The following is a 19,780-nucleotide window of genomic DNA, read 5'->3' on the forward strand; positions in this document are numbered from 1 at the left end:
TCCAAGGGCCATGACACCCACACAGGCCTGCTCCCGGCCCCTGCTCTCCCCCTCAGTGCGTGCAGAGGCTAGAGCTAGAACCCAGACTGAAGGCAGGGTGAAGTCCTGCAGGGGGCTCTGCTGCTCTTCCATCCTGGCTCCTGGGGGCTCGGGGGGCAGAACTGGGTGGAAAGGGTGGTAGTTGTGTTCTCTAGATTTCCTGGTCTCACCCCCTAACTGCAGTTTCTCCTCTGTGCCCAGACGAGTAGCTGTTGTGAGTTCTTGTGCTGACAAGCCCCACCCCCTGACACCACTGTCCTCAGCAGGCTGGCTACCCAACCCTTTCCTTCTCCCACCCCCTTCATGAGGCTGCTTCAGAGCTGTGGCCCTCCTGGGGTGACAGAGGATACACGCAGTACCACGCTGATCATGGAGGTGGACGCTGAGCGGGCAGCTGATGCCAACAGGACCAGCTGTAAGGCTCCCGCCCCCACCCCATGGAAGAGGAGTGACCCCAGGCAGACTGGGGAAAAAGGCCGTCACCTTTACCCACAGCTCCTCCCCATCAGCAGAGCCCACCACTTCTTGTGGGGCGCCGGCATCTGTTTTCCCTAGAGGCCCTCTAGCCACGCTCTGTCCCACCCAGGAGAGAGAACAGCCTGGGCAGGACTTCACAGACAGGGGGACCTGGGCATGGGGGATGGGGGCTATAAAGTGATAGCTAGTAACAGCTAATACAAGTCAGTTATTGTATATACTTTCATTTTTTTTAATAAAAAGGTCATGTAACTATTATAGAAAATTTAGATAATTATCATCCAGTTTTATGTACATTTTAGTACATTTTTCTTTACTGTGTTTTTCTTTAACGCAAGACAAGCATCTCCGTGTTATTTACAGACACCTACTTAACAACCACATGATGTGGATGTACCTTTACAAACTATTTTCTTACTATGATTCTTTAGGGTACTTCTGGTTTTTCCACAGTTATAAATAATGTTTTTGTCTATGTGGCCTTTTCTTCTTCCTCCTCCTCCTCCTCTTCTTCTTCTTCTAAAGATTTTATTATTTATTTATTTGAGAGAGAGGAAGTGAGCTCACGCAAGCAGGGGGAGGGAGAGGGACAAGGGGACTCTGCACTCAGCATGGAGCCTAACAACGGAGCTTGATCTCACAGCCCTGAGATCATGACCTGAGCCAAAATCAAGAGTTGGACACTTAACTGAGCCACCCAGGTGCTATCTCTGTTTTTCCTTTCAACATCCTCATTTTACAAATGAAGTCAGACTAAAGCTAATGAAAATTAATCCTTTTCAAGGGTTACAGTTCAGGTCTTCTGACTCATGCTTGTACCTTTTCTATTATACCATAATACTTACTCTCTGTAATGGAAAGACCACTCAGGTTGAAAACACTTTATTTTTTATATCTGTTGCCTTAACCCATTTTTGGAAGAAGGCAAGGCAGACATAAAATATTAATATTAACTCAAGTTAAAAGTCATGTAACCCTTCTGGGGTACCTGGGTGGCACAGTTGGTTAAGCATCCCAACTCTGGATTTTGGCCTAGGTCATGATCTCAGGGTGATGGGATCGAGCCCCACATTGGACTCTGCACTCAGCGTGAAGTCTGCTTGAGATTCTCTTTCCATTTCCCTCTGCCTCTCCCACTCGTGCTCTCTCTTCCTCTCTCTCTAAAATAAATGAATCTTAAAAAAAAAAATCATCAGGGGCGCCTGGGTGGCTCAGTCAGTTAAGCGGCTGCCTTCAGCTCAGGTCATGATCCTGGGGTCTTGGGATCAAGCCCCATGTCGGGCTCCCTGCTCAGCGGAGAGCCTGCTTCTCCCTCTCCATCTGCCTGCCACTCTGCCTTCTTGTGCTCTCTCTCTCTCTCTGTCAAATAAATAAAATCTTTAAAAAAAAAAATCATCTAACCCTTTTGCCGCTAGGTTAGCAGGTTTATTTTGAATAATTTACTTATTTTTTTAAATCAATCAGTGGCCCATCTTTTCCTTTTTTAAAAGATTTTATTTATTTATTGGCGCAAGAGCAGGGAGAGGGGCAGAGGGAGAGGAATTAGGATAAGCAGACTCCCCACCTAGGGCGGGCTAGATCCCAGGACTCTGAGATCATGACCTAAGCCAAAGTCAGATGCTTAACCAGCTGAGCCACCCAGGCGCCCTGGCCCATCTTTTCCTATTGTCAGTCTCTTTCCCCTTCTTCATAATTATAAAAAGAGGGTTGAGTTCTTAGTTTCTAGATTGTTGAGGAATTGCTATTGTGAGAACACTGATTTTATACCTAAATGATCTTCTGCAACAACCTCTAGAATACCTAACCGTACCTTAAATGAAGCCTATCCTTTATAGTTACATATAAGCCAGCTGCCCTCTGGGATTATGAACCAAACTGAATAGAAGACTACTCGTTTTTCATTCCTTTTCTTCTTTTCATTGTATTTTGTTCTCTTTCTTTCTAATGTATTCATTCTGAAAGCATACTATGTGTTAGACCAATACAATGGTAAGTAGTAGTTAGAGTTCCAGTTTTTTTTTAATTTGCTAGTTTTAAATCATTTCAAATTTAAAGTTGTGATATATTGCAAAGATCTCCTGTGTACCTTTCCCCCAGATTCCCTAGTAATTAACGTTTTATCTCTGTTTGCTCTCTTATTACTATCTCCATGCACACACATTTTTTTTCGCTAAACTATTTGAGAGTATTATGCAGACATGATGCCCTATTTAATACTTCATTGTCCATTTCCTTTAAAAAAAAAGCTATTCTCCTTATAGTTGCATTCATAACCTTGGGTTACCATAATAAAACACCACAAACCATGTGGCTTAAACAACAGAAATGTATTTTCTTACATTTCTGAAGTGAAATGTGGAAAGCCCAAGCTCAAGGTTCAATAACAAGATCAAGGTTTCTGGTGAAAGCTCTCTTCTTGACATTTATTTATTTATTTATTTATTTATTTACATATATATTATATGTTTTAAGATTTTATGTATGCATTTATTTATGAGAGAGAGGAGCAGGGATGCATCAGCCAGGAGAGGCAGAGGGAGAGAATCTCAAGCAGACTCTGCTGAGTGCAGAGCCTGAGAGGGCGCTTGATCTCAACGATTCTGAGATCATGACCTTAGCCAAAACCAAGAGTCAGATGCTTAACTGACTGAGCCACCCAGATGCTGACTATGGTTAAATTTTACCAGTTATCCCAGTAATGGTCTTTAAAGGTCCAGGGTCATGTGTTGCAGTTAGTTGTCATGTCTTATTTTTCTTCAGTCTGAACAGTCTTTCCTTATCTTTCATGACCTTGCCATTTTTGAAGGATATGGACCAGTAACTTAAAAACTATCCATAAATTTGTATTTTATTTTTCCTTATTGTTAGATTCACGTTATGCAGTTTTGGACAGACATACTGCAGAAATGATACTGTGTTCTTACTATATTTGGAGGAATATAATGTCGATATGCCCCATAATAGTGATGTTAACTTTTATCACTTGGTGAGATGGTTTTTGCCTGTGAGGTTTCTCCACTGTAAAGTAAATGAGTATTTTGGGGGGAAGTAGTTTGAGACTTTATAAATTCCTGTTCTGCATTAAACTTTCTCTTGCTAGCTTTTTAGCATCTATTGATTATTGTTGCTTGAGTCAGTTCTTAACTGTGATGCTTGCCAAATGCTGTTTTTTTAAACGCCATCATTCCTTATATATTTATTGGTTTTCATTTGATTGATTATAAGGCAGAGCTTCCCCCCTTCACCTGTTTGTTTACATCAGTATGTATTCATGGATTGCTATTTTATTCAGTGCTTATAATCATTTACTATTATTGATTTTGACACTTGTCCATTCCATAGATTTGGCCATTGGGAACCCCTTGAAGCTAGTGCCTGTGTCCTTCTGACATCATACTTTGAGCACTTTTTTACTTTCTGGTGCAATATGTTCCAAGCTCTTGAACTTTCTTTCCTGGTGTGGAATCAGCCATTTCGCCAAGAAGCCCTGGTTCTTCTTTGAAACCAAGATCTAGATATTAGATATTGGGATATTATTACTTCTAGACTTGTCAATGGAGATTAGGAAATAGTTGTATTTACACATATACATATACACACACATTCATCCCCCTTATATTTCTATATTTAACTATGAGGCTTACACCAAGACTTCCAATTACAGTCCAGCACAACAGGGTTTATTTTTTTTTTTAAGATTTTATTTATTTATTTGAGAGAGAGAGAATGAAAGAGAGAAAGAGAGCACATGAGAGGGGGGAGGGTCAGAGGGAGAAGCAAACTCCCTGCTGAGCAGGGAACCCAATGCGGGATTCAATCCTGGGACTCCAGGATCATGCCCTGAGCCGAAGGCAGTCGCTTAACCAACTGAGCACCCAGGTGCCCCACAACAGGATCTTCTCCCTTTCCACATTTGTAATTTCCTAAGTCTGTATCTATTTCGAAAGTAGCATTAATGAGATCTGCACTGCGAGTTTGGATGTGGGGTATGAAAGAATGACTAGTCAAGAATGACTCAAGATTTTTGGCTGAAAAAAGCCACCAGAAGAAATGCCATTTACTGAGATGGAGAAGGCTATAGGAGGAGACAGTTTGGAGGAAGAGAGCAGAAGGTCATGTGTTGAATCTGAGCTGTGTATTAGACATGCAAGAGGAGATGTTGGGAAAGTAGTTGGATGTTTGAGTCTACGTTGGATATTTGAGTCTACGGTTCAAAGGAGAGGTCCAGGCTGAAATGCAGATTACTTCAAGACAACTAGTTCAACTTTTGGGGCCAAAATGCTTATATTTCCTTATAGCCTATTATGAAAGCAGCAAATATGTATTGTTAGGATTAGATTTAGAATAGAGGCAAGGAAAAGGAAAATAGAGATCAATACTATTAAAAGTTAATTCCAGGGGCGCCTGGGTGGCTCAGATGGTTAAGCGTCTGCCTTTGGCTCAGGTCATGATCTCAGGGTCCTGGGATCAAGTCCCGCATCGGGTTCCCTGCTCAGTGCAGAGCCTGCTTCTCCCTCTCCCTCTGCCACTCCCTCTGCTTGTGCTCTTCTGTCTATCTCTCTGTCAAATAAATAAATAAAATCTTAAAAAAAAAAGTTAATTCCATATCCTTTCTGATCTCTTTCACAGATTTTTTTTTCTAATATGAAATCACTCTGTAGTTAACTACTTTTTTCATTTAATGGTTTTTTATTTCCATTTCAGTAAATTTTCATTTTTTAAAAAAATATTTGAGAGAGACAGAGATAGCAAGTGAGAGAGAGCACAAGTGGGAAGGAGGGGGAGAAGCAGACTCCTCACTGAGCAGGGAGCCCGATGTGGGAATCGATCCCAGGAGTCTGGGATCATAACCTGAGCTGAAGGCAGATGCTTAACTGACTGAGCCACTCAGGTGCCCAGTAAATTTTCATTTTATCTAATCCCAGACCATATTCAGATTTCTTTCGTTGATCCAGAAATGTCATTTACAGGTGGTTAGTCCAAACCTATGTGCAATTTAGGGATAGAGATTAATTATATCAGATTACTTTGTCCCTTGAGTCCCTTAATCTCTCCATTACATTTCATGCCACTGATTTGTTGATGAGACTGGGCCAGTTGCCCTGCAGAATATCTCACTTTATAGATTTGTCTGGTTGCTTCCTTGCAGTGTTATTAGCTCTTTTTATTATTTCTAACAATAAAATTATCTGCAGCTTTTTCTAAAACACCCTTCTATATAAAAACTTTTCATGGTTTCTTATTAGCCACAGAGTAAAGGCTAAAACTTTCTTAGCTCAATATTTAGTAACCATCAGAATTTGTTATCTTTGCCTATTCTTCCACTGTTCCTCCAGCCAAACCTTTCTGGTCAGACACAAGTAGAAATAGGTAGGTAGTATTTAAGAATGTAGACTTTCGATCCAACTGTCTATATTTAAATTTCAGTTTCAGTACCTACTAGATGTGACAGTTCACATCATTCCATCTCTTAAATGGAGGTAACAGTACCGACCTCATAGGGTTGTTGTAAGGATATCAGTTAATATTAGTATCATCTTTAAAACAGTGTCTAGCACATAGAAAATACTGTAAGTATTATTAAATAAGCTTAAAAATCTAGCCTAATTTTTTCCCTTCTGCAAAACAAAAGACACTCATTGCACAATCCTTTTCAGCACCTTTACTCATGACTTTTCTTGCTGGAGTGCTCTTCCCCTTTCTTCCTGTCTACAAAAATTTAACTTCTTCATCAGACATTTAACTAATATTATTTGAACACCTGCCAGATACTCAGTAATTGAGGTCATAGCAGTAAACAAGACAGAATTCCAGCCTTTAGGGAGCTTATACTCTAGTGGAAGATACAGTCAAGTACACTACAATGTGATAAGTGTATGACACGTGTACCTTCAGGATGCACTAAAGGCATCTTACAGAGTCAGGGGAAGCTACATGGAAGATGTGATACATAAGTGGAGAGTTGAACGAAGAAAAAGAATTAGCCTGTTAAAATGGGCGGCAAGATAAGGGAAGGAGGTGGGGCTTGGCTTTGAGAACAAAGTATAGTTCACTAAACTGCAGCTTTAAGGGAGAGTGGCTAAAGTTGAGGCTAAACAAGTAAGCAAGAACTAGGTTGCAGAAGGTTTGGAAAAGCATTCAAGATGGGTCTTCTCAAATCCCACTGTCTTCAGGCGTCTTCTCAGACTACCTCAGCCAATTTCTCTCATTTCCTCCTGACTTTCTGTAGTGATTTGACTATAGAGTGTAGGTAGGGTTTGCATTGGGAAGAAGTTGCCTCAAAATAGTTGGAGGTGGTTTGTTTGGGGAAGAAGTAGTGATAAGATGGGGGGCAAAATCTGACATGAATTAAGTTTAATATTTTGGACTTCTATGGATGAGTAGAAAACACAAGATACTCAGGATGGGATATCCTAGAAAAGGAAAATTCCAAGAGAGAAAGAGAGTCCATGTGCAAGGTTTCTGGGAACTGTATTTCATTAAAGATAGAACTTTGAAAGGGAAGAGATGAGACTGAAAGAGAAGGTAAGCTCCAGATCATAAATGGAGACAAAGGTGTTCAGGCGTTTTCTAGTAAGCATTTGGAAATCATTGATGGATTTGATATGAGAAACAAATTGGATAATGTTTGCATATTAGAAGTGAATTTAGCAATTTAGAGAGTAAATTTGAGGAGACTAAGTCTAGAGGCAAGATAACCAGTTAGGACGGTACTGCAGTAGTAAAGGTCAAAGGTAATGAACCCAGCGAAGAGCAATAGTAGGAAGAGAAGGAAAAGAGATAAATTTTACAGATACTATTTGAGACAAAATTGGCTGGACTTGGAGATGTATCAGATGTAAGGGTCAGGTAGGGAGGAGGAAGAGTCAAGAAAGATTGCTAAAATTCTGGCTAAATACAAGAGCAGTAACAGATGGAAGAGGAGGACGATTACTAATATTGAAAAATCAAGCTCAACGTGCCTCTGAGACTTGAACATGGATGTGTGCTTTGACTGATAAAGGGAAATCCAGGCTTGGTATCCATAGACATGGGAGTCATTGATGCATAGGTGGTGGGAGTTAAAGCTGTGGAAGTGGATGGTTATGCTGATCGCATGTCATTTTCTGTGTGCTAAGCACTGTCCTGAATGCTTTATATACATTGTTTCATTTAATTCTTGTAACAACCCTGTGAGGTTGTCATTTTACAAAGAAAAAGAAAGTGTCATACAGAAGAGTTAAGTAGTGTTTAAAGCTAATAAGGGACAGTCAGGAGTGGAACAAACTAACTTAAAACCTGAAATCTTAAAACATGATGCCATGGGTGAATGGAGAAGAGTGCTCAGGAGAGAATGCTGGGGAACTTCAACATTTAAAGGAGGATGGTCACAGGTGGAGCTGCCTATCTACACATGCTCACCATGTATATATGGAGAAGGAATGGGAGAGGTAGGAAAACCAGGAAAGTGGGTAAGACAGAAACCAAGAGGAATTACCAGAACAGATTATTCTGTGTGCCAAAAGCCACAAAGAAATAACATTTTAAAAATTTTCATCAGGTTTAATAAGTTGGAATTTATTGGTAATTCCTGTTTAAGTGGAGCGGTGGCAACATAAGTGAGATGGCATAATTTATATAAAGCTCTTGAGCATAGTAGATTGCATATTTTAAGTACAAACAAAAGTAGCTCCTATAGTTATGGAGTTAATAGGAGTTAAAGTGGAGACAGTGCGAACTCTTTGAGATACTTGAATCTGAAAGATCTTAACTAACTCAGGTAAGTTGATTTGGTTGGGTTTAAATATGGATACATTTTTTTTAAAGAGAATAGAATTTCCATATGATTTCTGATGATAATGAAGAACATATGGAAGGACTATAGCATTGTAATGTTGAGGGCCCAGCTGAAGGAGACTAGATTTATATGGTTTCAGTCCTCCTGGTATGATTTTTCTTCAGCAGAACCCAGGAGTAGAAATAAAAGTGAAGTAAAGGCATTCAGTTAGGTTGATCTAGATTTAGGATTTTGTCGAATGCATGTGATAGAAAGGCTAAATCGGGGGGATGGGGGAGGAAAAGAAAATGAAGGTTTTAATAAAAGAGTATTTTAATAGTTTAAGGGGTGCTTGGGTGGCTCAGTAGGTTAAGCGGCTGACTCTTGATACTGGCTCAGGTCATGATCTCGGGGTTGTGAGAACGAGACCCGAGTCAGGCTCTGTGCTGGACATAGACCCTGCTTAGGATTCTCCGTCCCTCTGCTTTCAGGCACGTACATTCTCTCTCTTTCAAAAAAAAAGTGGTTTAAATAATAGATCAAAGACTGTGGAATTGGTAGAGAAAAAATTGAGTACTAAAAGTGACTGTAAAGTTAGGAAAAATTTAGAACTGAGATCTTGATAAAAGTGACAAATACGGTGACTAACATAATAAAAAATAATAAAGTAACAAATATAAGGGGAATGAGAGGCTGTGGTCAAAAAAGGGGATTTTAAAATGTGCAGAGGAGTGGTTCTTGGAAGTCACTGAATTTAAGATCAAGATTTTGAGAGACTGGAAAACGTGATGAATCATCCAAATGGGCGTTAAAATTGTCGAGGATATAATGAAACTTGGGGTGGTTTTGCCTGAGGTTCCAGAAAGCAAATTGATTGGGCCTTGTTTTGGACCTTTGAAAAACTTGACCTTCGTGTGTGTATGTATGGGATCAGATTACTTATTTCCCAGGACCTAGTGCTGGAGCAGAGTGTTGCTTCTGGTTAGATGGCAGGATTTAGGTGTACCTGAGTAGTATCTGGACTAGTTGATGAAAAGAATCTATCTACAATAATAATGTAGAGGAGGTTAAGCAGTTTGCCTAAGGTCACATTCTGGGTGGTTCTAAAGCCCATGTTCTTTCACTAACCCTAGTGTTTTTGCAACAAGGTGAGCTCTTCAAACATTCTTTCCAAATGTTTGGGAGAACAGTTTTGTTTTATTTTAGCTTCTCCAGAGTTAATGAGTTTTTTAGTGCCAAACATCTATAAAGTGAAGTGGAAATCTATTCAGGGAGCACCTTGAACAGAAAATTAACCTCAGTGTTTTTAGACACTAGTTTCAATAAATTGATCCATTAGTTCATTTGTCTGTTTATCTATTCTCCACCCATGTAATAGTGGTTACACAGTTTGAGAACACTGTATTTGGAATAAGTTGAACAAAGTATAATTTGACTCATTTGGTTTTATTTATTTTCTTTTGTCATCTCTAGCTGCCTATCCCCACCGTTTGAATCTCTTTTACCTTGCCAATGATGTCATACAGAACTGCAAAAGGAAAAACGCAATCATTTTCCGTGAATCATTTGCTGATGTCCTTCCTGAAGCAGCTGCTCTAGTGAAGTAAGTAAATTCTTACTGCTTTTGGGGATCTAAGCTTAGATCATTAAGAATTTTAGTTTTCCTTTTTACCTGTCAGTAAGAACTGTTAATAGTTGTACATGTTTGAAGATCCAAGGATATTTTGCCCAAATTGTTCGTGTAACTTTCCCACTAATACACACATTTTTCTTTTAAACATTCTTTCTTCTCTCTCTTTTTTTTTTAAGATTTTATTTATTGGGGCACCTGGGTGGCTCAGTCGTTGGGCGTCTGCCTTCAGCTTAGGTCATGATCCCAGGGTCCTGGGATCGAGCCCGCATCGGGCTCCCTGCTCCATGGGAAGCCTGCTTCTCCCTCTCCCACTCCCCCTGCTTGTGTTCCCTCTCTCGCTGTGTCTCTCTCTGTCAAATAAATAAAATCTTTAAAAAAAAAAAAAAAGAAAGCTTGTTATTTAGTCTCTGCCTCTTCTCTCCTACCTTGACCGTATATATCTCCTGGTTATACTCTTTGGTTGGTACTTCTTTCCAATTGCTTCTTCTGTTTTCATATATTTTTTTACACATTTCCTTTCATCTTTCAGTCTTCTTGAAATCTTGCCCCTTCTATGATTCTGTGTAATTAAAGAGAAGTGGAAATTTTTATTCCGAACTTCATATTGATTTATTCCATCCTTAATGAAATTGTCCCCAGCATTTCCCAAAGTGCTGGAATACTTAATTTGATGTTATTTTTACTCTATATTAATAGTGTCTTCCTTGTGTTTCATCCATATTTGCAAGTTGTTTATTTGGTGCAAGAGATATACATACATGATTGGAGGATAAATAATTATGTAGAACAATCAAAATTGCTAAGTATTTCCTCAAATTATATATTGATTAGCATGTTATATATTTATATAAATATGTGAATATTTTACATTATCTGTCCATTTGTTGGTACTAACCCATTCAAAATTGAATGATCCTTTTTCCTTCCTTTGGATTATTAACTTGAGGTGTTTATTTTGGTTCTACGTGAATGTACTAAAAGATTTATACACATGTCAGAAGAACATAAAATAGGGGTGCCCACCTGGCTCAGTCGGTAGAGCATGGGACTGTTGATCTCAGGATTGTGAGTTCAAGCCCTACAATGGGTGTAGAGATTACTTAAAAATAAAATCTTAAAAAAAAAAAAGAAAGAAAAGAAGTATATAAAATAATAACAATAACACCTAGTGTTTATTGAACACTTGTAATTGACCAGATATTATACAGAGTGCTTTGTATGCTTTAAGTCATTGAATCCTGAGAGCAACTTTTTAAAGTGGCTACTGCTGTTGTCCCCATTTAAGGAGGAGGAAAGTGGTTTAGAGAGATTCAGTGGCTTGCCTGAGTTCTCACAGCTGGCAGGGTTGGGGGGAGGGAGGGACAATTCCCACCCAAGCCTGTCTAGACCCCAAAGCCCACTTTCTTTGCCATTTAACCACAATCTGTGTTGTTTCTTTGCATATATAAACCCAGTATAATTTAGAGTAAGAAAAGCAGCATGCTGGATGGTCTCTACTTAGAGTTTCTGCTGTAAATATCACTATAGTCTTTTTTTTTTTTTTTTTTTTAAGATTTTATTCATTTGACAGAGAGACAGTGAGAGAGGGAACACAAGCAGGGGGAGTGGGAGAGAGAGAAGCAGGCTTCCCGCGGAGCAGGGAGCCCGATGTGGGGCTCAATCCCAGGACCCTGGGATCATGACCTGAGCTGAAGGCAGATGCATAATGACTGAGCCACCCAGGCGCCCCTCACTATAGTCTTATTATAACTTAACCTAGTGTTTCCTAGACTTAGACTTTGTGACCTAGTTCATGGGTTAATATAGGGTTGTCAGCTTTTATTTTACTAGGCAAAGATATTTTTTAAAACAACTGCTTTATATTACTGTAAGTGATTTCACAGAAAAAGGTGGAAGGACATAAAGTTCAGTCCTTTATTTTTTTATTTTTTAAAGATCTTATTTATTTATTTGAGAGGGAGAGGGGCAGAGGGAGAAGGACAAGAAGAGACTCCTTCTGAGTGTGAAGCCACACACAGGGCTCCATCCTAGGACCCTGACCATGACCTGCGCTGAAGTCAGACACTTAACCACCTGAGCTACCAGGCACTGCAAGTTCAGTCCTTTAAATTAAAATTTCAAGTGCTGAAAATGTTGTTTGTTTGTTTTTTTAAGATTTTATTTATTTTGAGAGAGCATGAGCAGGGGGAGGCAGAGGAAGGGGGACAAGCAGACTGCCCGCTGAGCAGAGAGCCCAACTTAATTAAGGGCTCAATCCCAGGACCCTGGGATCATGACCTGAGCCAAAGGCAGATGCTCAACCATCTGAGGCACCCCAGTGCCAAAAGTGTTTTTATTTTTATTTATTTATTTATTTATTTATTTATTTATTTATTTATTTATTTATTAAGGTTTTATTTATTTGACAGAAAGACAGCCAGAGAGGGAACACAAGCAGGGGGAGTGGGAGAGGGAGAAGCAGGCTTCCCGCAGAGCAGGGAGCCCGATGCGGGGCTCTATCCTAGGACCCTGGGATCATGACCCGAGCCAAAGGCAGACCCTTAATGACTGAGCCACCCAGGGCCCCCCAAAAGTGTTTTTAACTCGAAGAGGGTATCTTCAGAAACCTGTAGTAAGCATAAGACTTAAGAGTGAAACTGTAAAAGCATTCCAAGACAGGGATGCCTTCTGACATCATTCATATTGGCCATTATGCTGGAGATCCCATTCATTTCTAAATAAGTAAATAAAAAGAATACATTCAGAAGAGACAGGATTGTCATCATTTGCAAATAATATGATTACCTACATCAGGGATGGGCAGCCTTTTTCTATAAAGGGCCAGGTAGCAAGTATTTTAGGCTCTGTAGGCCATAGGATCTCTGTTGCCACTACTCAGTTCTGCTATTCTAGCATGAAAGCAGCTATAGATAGCAGGTAAACAAGTGGGTGTGGCTGTGTTCCAGTAAAACTTTATTTACAAAAATAGGCAGCTGGCCTGACGTTCATAGTTTGCCGACCCCCAGCTTACGTAAAAGTGAACTAATAAGAGAGGTAATTTAAATAGTTAGATTCAAGTTCAAGTGCTAGCTGTAACCAATTTAAAAATGTAATTAGGGGGGCGCCTGGGTGGCTCAGTTGGTTAAGCATCTGCCTTCGGCTCGGGTTGTGATCCCGGGGTCCTGGGATCGAGCCCCACGTCGGGCTCTCTGCTCCGCGGGAGCCTGCTTCTCCCTCTCCCTGCTGCTCCCCCTGCTTGTACTCTCTCTCACAAATAAATAAATCAAATTAAAAAAAAAAAAGAAAGAAAGAAAACCTCCCTTTAAAAAAAAAAATGTAATTAGGAGAAAAGATTCCTTTTGCAACAAAAAGTTCTGCCCTTCCCAGAATAAAAGAGATCCCACTCAAGAGTAAATGTAGTAAGTATGTTAAGGGTTTTATAAAGAAAGCTTTTGGACTTTACTAAAGGGTATTAAAGATCTGGATAAAAGAAAAGATACATTATGTACCATTTTGAAGAGAAAGATTTGGTATTGTTAAAAATATGATTCCCAGTATATAATCTATAAATTCATTGTAATCTCAGTCAAAATCTTAATAGGGTTTAATGTGGAAGGATTAAATACATAATTGTTTTAAAGAATAGTAAGGCTAGATTTCCCCTATCAGTTATTAATGTATATTTTAAAACTCCAATAGAAGCAGAAGTAGAAGACTATATCATTGAAACAATATATTCTTGGTTATAAAGAAATTAATTACACAGTATATGATAAATGAGGGGATAGTAAGATACGAGTTTTAGTATTCCATAAACATCCCCATCCCAACCACTACTACCCTCTTTTAAATTTCTGTTCACAAATATACTTTAGATTCATTTCTACCCTCTTGTGAATTCTTTTCTCTTAAGACTGTTGTTTTAATCCCTTTAATTCAGGAGGGGCAAATGACTAGAGGTTCCAGGCAGGTCACATAGATGAGTGAGGTGGGTTGAATTGAAGAAGAACCCATCTAAAAGGAGCAGCAGGGCGCCTGGGTGGCTCAGTCATTATGCATCTGCCTTCAGCTCAGGTCATGATCCCAGAGTCCTGGGATCAAGCCCCACATCGAGCCCCACATCGGGCTCCCTGCTCCGCGGGAAGTCTGCTTCTCCCTCTCCCACTCCCCCTGCTTGTGTTCCCTCTCTCGCTGTGTCTCTCTCTGTCAAATAAATAAAATCTTTAAAAAAAATAAAATTCTCTATTGAGCTGAAAAGTGAATTTAGACTAGTTGTTATCATTAGAGCTTAATATGTTCTTTTGATTCTTAAGGGTGTAGAGAAAATTGCATGCATGTCTGACCTTTGTTGGGAAAAGATGTCATGACAGATTTGGGGGAAACAATGAGCTTGGTACTCTGAAGTAAACCCACCGTAAGAACGGATTCTGTCATAAAACCACTTGGGAGTTTGGATTTGGGCAGTTTTTTCTCTCTTTCTCTCTCTCTCTGTCTCTCTTTTTAAGATCTATTCATTTTGAGGGAGAGAAAGTATGCGTGCGTGTGCACAAGTAGGGGACAGGGAAGGGGGGTGTAGAGAGAGAGAGAGAGAGAATATCGCAAACAGACCCCGTGCTGAGCATGGAGCCTGACTCGGGGCTTGATTTCATGACCCTGAGATCATGACCTGAGCCAAAACCAAGAGTCTGACGCTTAACTGACTGAGCCATCCTGGTGCCCCAGTTTTCTAACTAAACTGACTGCTGCATTTCTTCTCTCATTACATGCATTCTCTTGGAGATTTATCTACTCATGGATTAAACTCTTGCTCATATTATCCTATTAACTACTATAACTGCATCTAGATTTTTGATGTTTTGTTTTTAAAGATTTTATTTTTAAGTAATCTCTACACCCAATATGGGCTCGAACTTACAACCCCAAGATCAAGCATCACATGCTCTACCAACTGAGCCAGCCAGGTGGCCCCCCCCCTCTTTTTTTTTGACCATGTCTTCAACTTCTTTTTGTGAATTACTACCTCATTATTATATGATGATATTCAGCTCAGAACATCTAAAACAATAATATACCTTACATTTGTATAAAGCCCTGCTCCCACAGTTTGTGTGAAAATAGGTTATAAATTGAAAATTGTTATACAAATGGTATTTAAAACTCACAGTAACCAACTTTGCAGGTAAGCAAATTGGATTTTATTCTTTCTTTTTATAAAATGAGAAAACTGAAGCCCAGAGCAGTTAAGAAATTGTCTAAAAAGAAATTGCCCAAAGTAAAATGTCAATTTAGTGAAAGAGGTGAGAATAGAACTGAGATTTTTCTGACTCTTAGTCTCCTGTTATTTCTTTCTTTCTTTTTTTTTTTTTTTAAAGATTTTATTTATTTATTTGACAGAGAGAGACACAGTGAGAGAGGGAACACAAGCAGGGGGAGTGGGAAAGGGAGAAGCAGGCTTCCCGTGGAGCAGGGAGCCTGATGCGGGGCTCGATCCCAGGACCCTGGGATCATGACCTGAGCCGAAGGCAGATGCTTAATGACTGAGCCACCCAGGTGCCCCTAGTCTTCTGTTATTTCTGTTTTACAATACAGTCTGCCCCTTAGTAAATTTTAAATTCTTGTCCCTTCATTTCTTAGTCACTTACCAGAGACTGTTTCTTTCTCCTTTTCTTTTTTTTTTCTTTTTTATTTTTTTAGATTTTTATTTTTTTTATTTGAGAGAGAGAAAGAGCACAAGAGGGGGTAGAGTCAGAGGAAGAAGCAGACTCCCTGCCAAGCAAGGAGCCCGATGCGGGACTCGGTCCCAGGACTCCGGGGTCATGACCTGAGCTGAAGGCAGTCGTTTAACCAACTGAGCCACCCAGGCACCCTCTTTCTCCTTTTCTCTTTCTCTTTAAATTTCCCATTATCATCTCTACTTGATATGTTTATATTTTTATAATAGCTTTCTAACTACTTTCTTATTGTCTGATATCGGCGTCAGTTGTTTTTTTTTTTAATCTGTATAAATCTGCCAATAATAGTACCCACCCCACAGAGTCTGGGAACTACTAAATGAGTAAATACTGTGATGTAGAGTGAGTGCTTAGAATAGTGAGTGGCATATAATAAGCACCTAATAAATGTTAGCTGCTACTTTGATGATGAGGTTGATAATGATGATTACTCCTACTATTATTATTAACAAATTCATGTTACCAAATCATTGCTCTGATAATTCTTTAAAAAAATGTTTTCAGGGGCGCCTGGGTGGCTCAGGCGTTAAGCGTCTGCCTTCGGCTCAGGTCATGGTCCCAGGGTCCTGGGATCGAGCCCCGCATCGGGCTCCCCGCTCAGCGGGAAGCCTGCCTCTCCCCCCTCCACTCCCCTGCCTGTGCTCCTCTCTCAATGTGTCTCTCTCTGTCAAATAAATAAATAAAATCTTTAAAAAAAAAAAAAAAGTTTTCATATTACTATATAATTTAACAAATTCCTTTCCATGTTTGTTATTTATTTATTATTTTTTAAAGATTTCATCTTATTTGACAGAGAGAGACACAGTGAGAGAGGGAACACAAGCAGAGGGGGTGGAAGAGGGAGAAGCAGGCCTCCCGCCCAGCAGGGAGCCCAATGCGGGGCTTGATCCCAGGACCCTGGGATCATGACCTGAGCCGAAGGCAGACGCTTAACGACTGAGCCACCCAGGTGCCCCCCAAAGAAATTTTTTTAAAAATAAAAGACTGGTTGGGCGCCTGGGTGGCTCAGTTGGTTAAGCGACTGCCTTCGGCTCAGGTCATGATCCCGGAGTCCTGGGATTGAGTCCCACATCAGGCTCCCTGCTCAGCAGGGGGTCTGCTTCTCCCTCTGACCCTCTTCCCTCTTGTGCTCTCTGTCTCTCATTCTCTCTTTCTCAAATAAATAAATAAAATCTTTTAAAAAAATAAATAAATAAAATAAAATAAAAGACTGGTTAATGCCTCTAAAAAATAAAGTCTATTAAATTAAAATTATTACTTATATGATAATAAAAGCTAAAGGACAGGACAAAAGAAAAAAGGCTGGTTAATGATAACAGTGCATTTTAGCAAGTAGGTGAATTTGCAAATAGGGAATCCAGGATTGAGATTAATGAGGATTAACTGTGTGTAAAAAAATCTTAACAAAAGTTGTGTAAGATCTCTATGGAGAAATTTATAAAACATAATTGAGAAACATTGTAGAAAACCTAAATAGGTATTTGTGGATAGGGAACACTCAGTATTTAACAATGTCAGTTCTTCCCAAATTGATTTATAAATCCAGTGCAATTTTTTTTTTTTTTTTTAAGATTTTACTTTTTAAGTAATGTCTACACCCGGCATGAGTCTCAAACTCACAACCCTGAGATCAAGAGTCAACATGCTCCACGGACTGAGCCAGCCAGGTGCCCCAATCCAGTGCAATCTTAATTAAGATCTCAGTAAAGGCACCCTCCCCCCTTTCTACAGATTGGCTCTGAATTTTATGTGGAAGTGCAAAGAATTCTCCTTCCCCTCCCCCAGAAAGAGAAAGCCAGAAACTGCTGAAGAATAACAAGGTGGAGGGACTGGCTTTACCAGATTTCAAGCCTTATTATAAACCTGTAATAAATAAAGCAGTATGGTATTAGCCCAAGATAGCCACAGAAACTGATAGAACATAATACAAAGTCTAGACACAGACCAATGTATGTATATACTAGATCTGTGTATGAAACTATAGGTAGTGGAAAGGAACTTTTTTCTTACAACTATTGCTCAGGCAATTGGCTATTTATGTATATGTATATAAAATTAGATCCCATCTCTATGTGTATATATATAAAATTAGATCTCATTCATACCGTACACAAAAATTAGTTGCATGTTAAAGACAAACACAAAAGAACTAGGGCCGCCTGGGTGGCTCAGTCAGTTAAACATCCAACTCTTGATCTTGGCTCAGGTCTTGTTCTCAGGGTCGTGAGTTCAAGCCCTGTGTTGGGCTCCATGCTAGGCATGGAATGTACTTAAAAAAAAAAAAGAGGAACTTAAAATTAAAGGAAATTTAAAAAGCTATAAATCCTTTTGAAGGAGAATATCTCATGACCTTACCTCAAAAGATAGATAAATTTGACTTTTTTTTTTTTTTTAAGATTTTTTTTTTTATTCATTTGAGAGTGAGAGAGAGAGCACGAACAGCAGAGGCAAAGGGAGAGGGACAAGCAAACTCCCTGCTGAGCAGGAGCCCGATGCGGGGCTTGATCCCAGGACCCTGAGATCATGACCTGAGACCCGAAGGCAGACGCTTAACCATCTGAGCCACCCAGGTGCCCCTAAATTCGACTACTTTAAAACAAAGACCTTTTATTTATTGAAAGACACCATAAAGAGTGAAAAGACAAGCCACAGAGTGGGAGAAAGTGTCTGCAGTGCAGTCAACAAAGGGCTCATACCCAGAAATACAAAGAATAACAAAATAACATGAAAAAGACAAAAAAAAAATTAGAAGGTTTTACCTGGCACTTATCATATTAGAAATTAAAACAGAAATTGTTTAAATATTAATCACCTTTAAAGCAATAAACAAATAATTGGGGCACCTGGGTGGCTCATTTGGGTAAGCATCTGACTCTTGATTTTAGATGAGGTCATGATCTCAGGGTTGTGAGATTGTGCCCCGAGCCTGCTTAAAATTCTTTCCCTCTCCCTCTGCCCCTCCTCTACCTCTCAAAAAAAAAAAAAAAACCAACAACAATCAAACTTTTTAAAAAAATTTAATGAGGGGTGCCTGGGTGGCACAGTTAAACGTCAAGACTGTTGATTTTGGCTCAGGTGGTGATCTCATGGTCATGGGATCAAGCCCTGCATTGGGCTCCACGCATAGCAGAGTCTGCCTGAGATTCCCTCTCTCTCTGCCCCTCCCACTTGTGTTCTCTCTCTCTCTCAAATAAATAAATAAATCTTCAAAAATTTTTTAATGAGAAGAGCTCATTAAGAGCTAGTGTTTTGCATTTTTTGCAGATCTCTTTAATATCTAGTAGTAACAGTGTACAGTTAAATTCTCTTATCTGCTTCTGCATTCAGTCTGTTGTGATATCACATCATATAGTCTTAGAACTGCTGAGATATGTATATCATTACATATGGTGTAAGTCAAGTTCCAATCAGGAAAGCGAAACCACACACCAGTAATTTAAATAAGGAAAATTTTAATGTAAAGAATTGGTAAGTAGGTAAAAAGTAGCTGACTACTACTAGAAGGAATAAGGGAACTCTAAGGTGTAATGGGATATTATGTGCTGAAAGCAGCTACTACCTGTGGACCTGAGGGAAAAGTGAAGGAAGAGCCCTCCTCTCCTCCCAATTGAAATTCAGACCTGAGGAAAGAGTGGATTGCTGCAAGAATATGCTACCCGCCATTGTAGCGGCAGAGACTGGCTGGGAGGCACTCATCACTGACTGCAAGAGCAGCAACATTTGGCTGTGCTCAAACCCTGCCAGGAAGCCTATATGCTGATCCATTTAAGAACAAAACACCAGAAGAATCCCAGCTGCTTCTTCCAGCCTGTCAGTGAGGCTCTAGGGACCTCTATTGGCAGAGACTAACACTGAGCCAAGGGGAAATAGAGTTTGCAGTCTGGCTCCTGTACCACAAAAATGGGTGAGAGGCAGTAAATTAATAACTAGCACATTTATTTGCCAGATAGGGCATACATTTTAAAGTCCACCAATACCAACATTAACAGGACTGTGGCACAGTGGAAGCTCTCATATACTGTTGGTTTAAGGGTTGATTGGTATAAAATAACCTCCTTTTGAAAAGTTTGTTATGTACACACTATGATCTTTGGATTTCACCCCGAGGCTTTTACTTCTGAGAAACTTGCATAGATACAGCAAAATCAATAGCAGAGAATTTTC

General features: G+C 39.7%; 1 protein-coding gene across 9 annotated transcripts in view; it reads left to right on the forward strand.

Moving 5' to 3' along the window:
- The window catches only part of RPRD2 (regulation of nuclear pre-mRNA domain containing 2), a 100,940-nt gene that overhangs the window by 35,604 nt on the left and 45,556 nt on the right, over nt 1-19,780 (forward strand). For all 9 annotated transcript variants that reach the window (XM_064588458.1, XM_054512641.2, XM_064588459.1 and 6 more), the window contains exon 2: nt 9,746-9,875. In XM_064588458.1, the coding sequence (XP_064444528.1) occupies nt 9,746-9,875 (130 nt within the window). The remainder of the gene's footprint in view (nt 1-9,745; nt 9,876-19,780) is intronic.

Source organism: Mirounga angustirostris, unplaced genomic scaffold, assembly GCF_029215605.1.
Source record: "Mirounga angustirostris isolate CCGP_5_RB_7025 unplaced genomic scaffold, mMirAng1.0.hap1 SCAF_4, whole genome shotgun sequence".
Classification (NCBI taxonomy): domain Eukaryota; kingdom Metazoa; phylum Chordata; class Mammalia; order Carnivora; family Phocidae; genus Mirounga; species Mirounga angustirostris.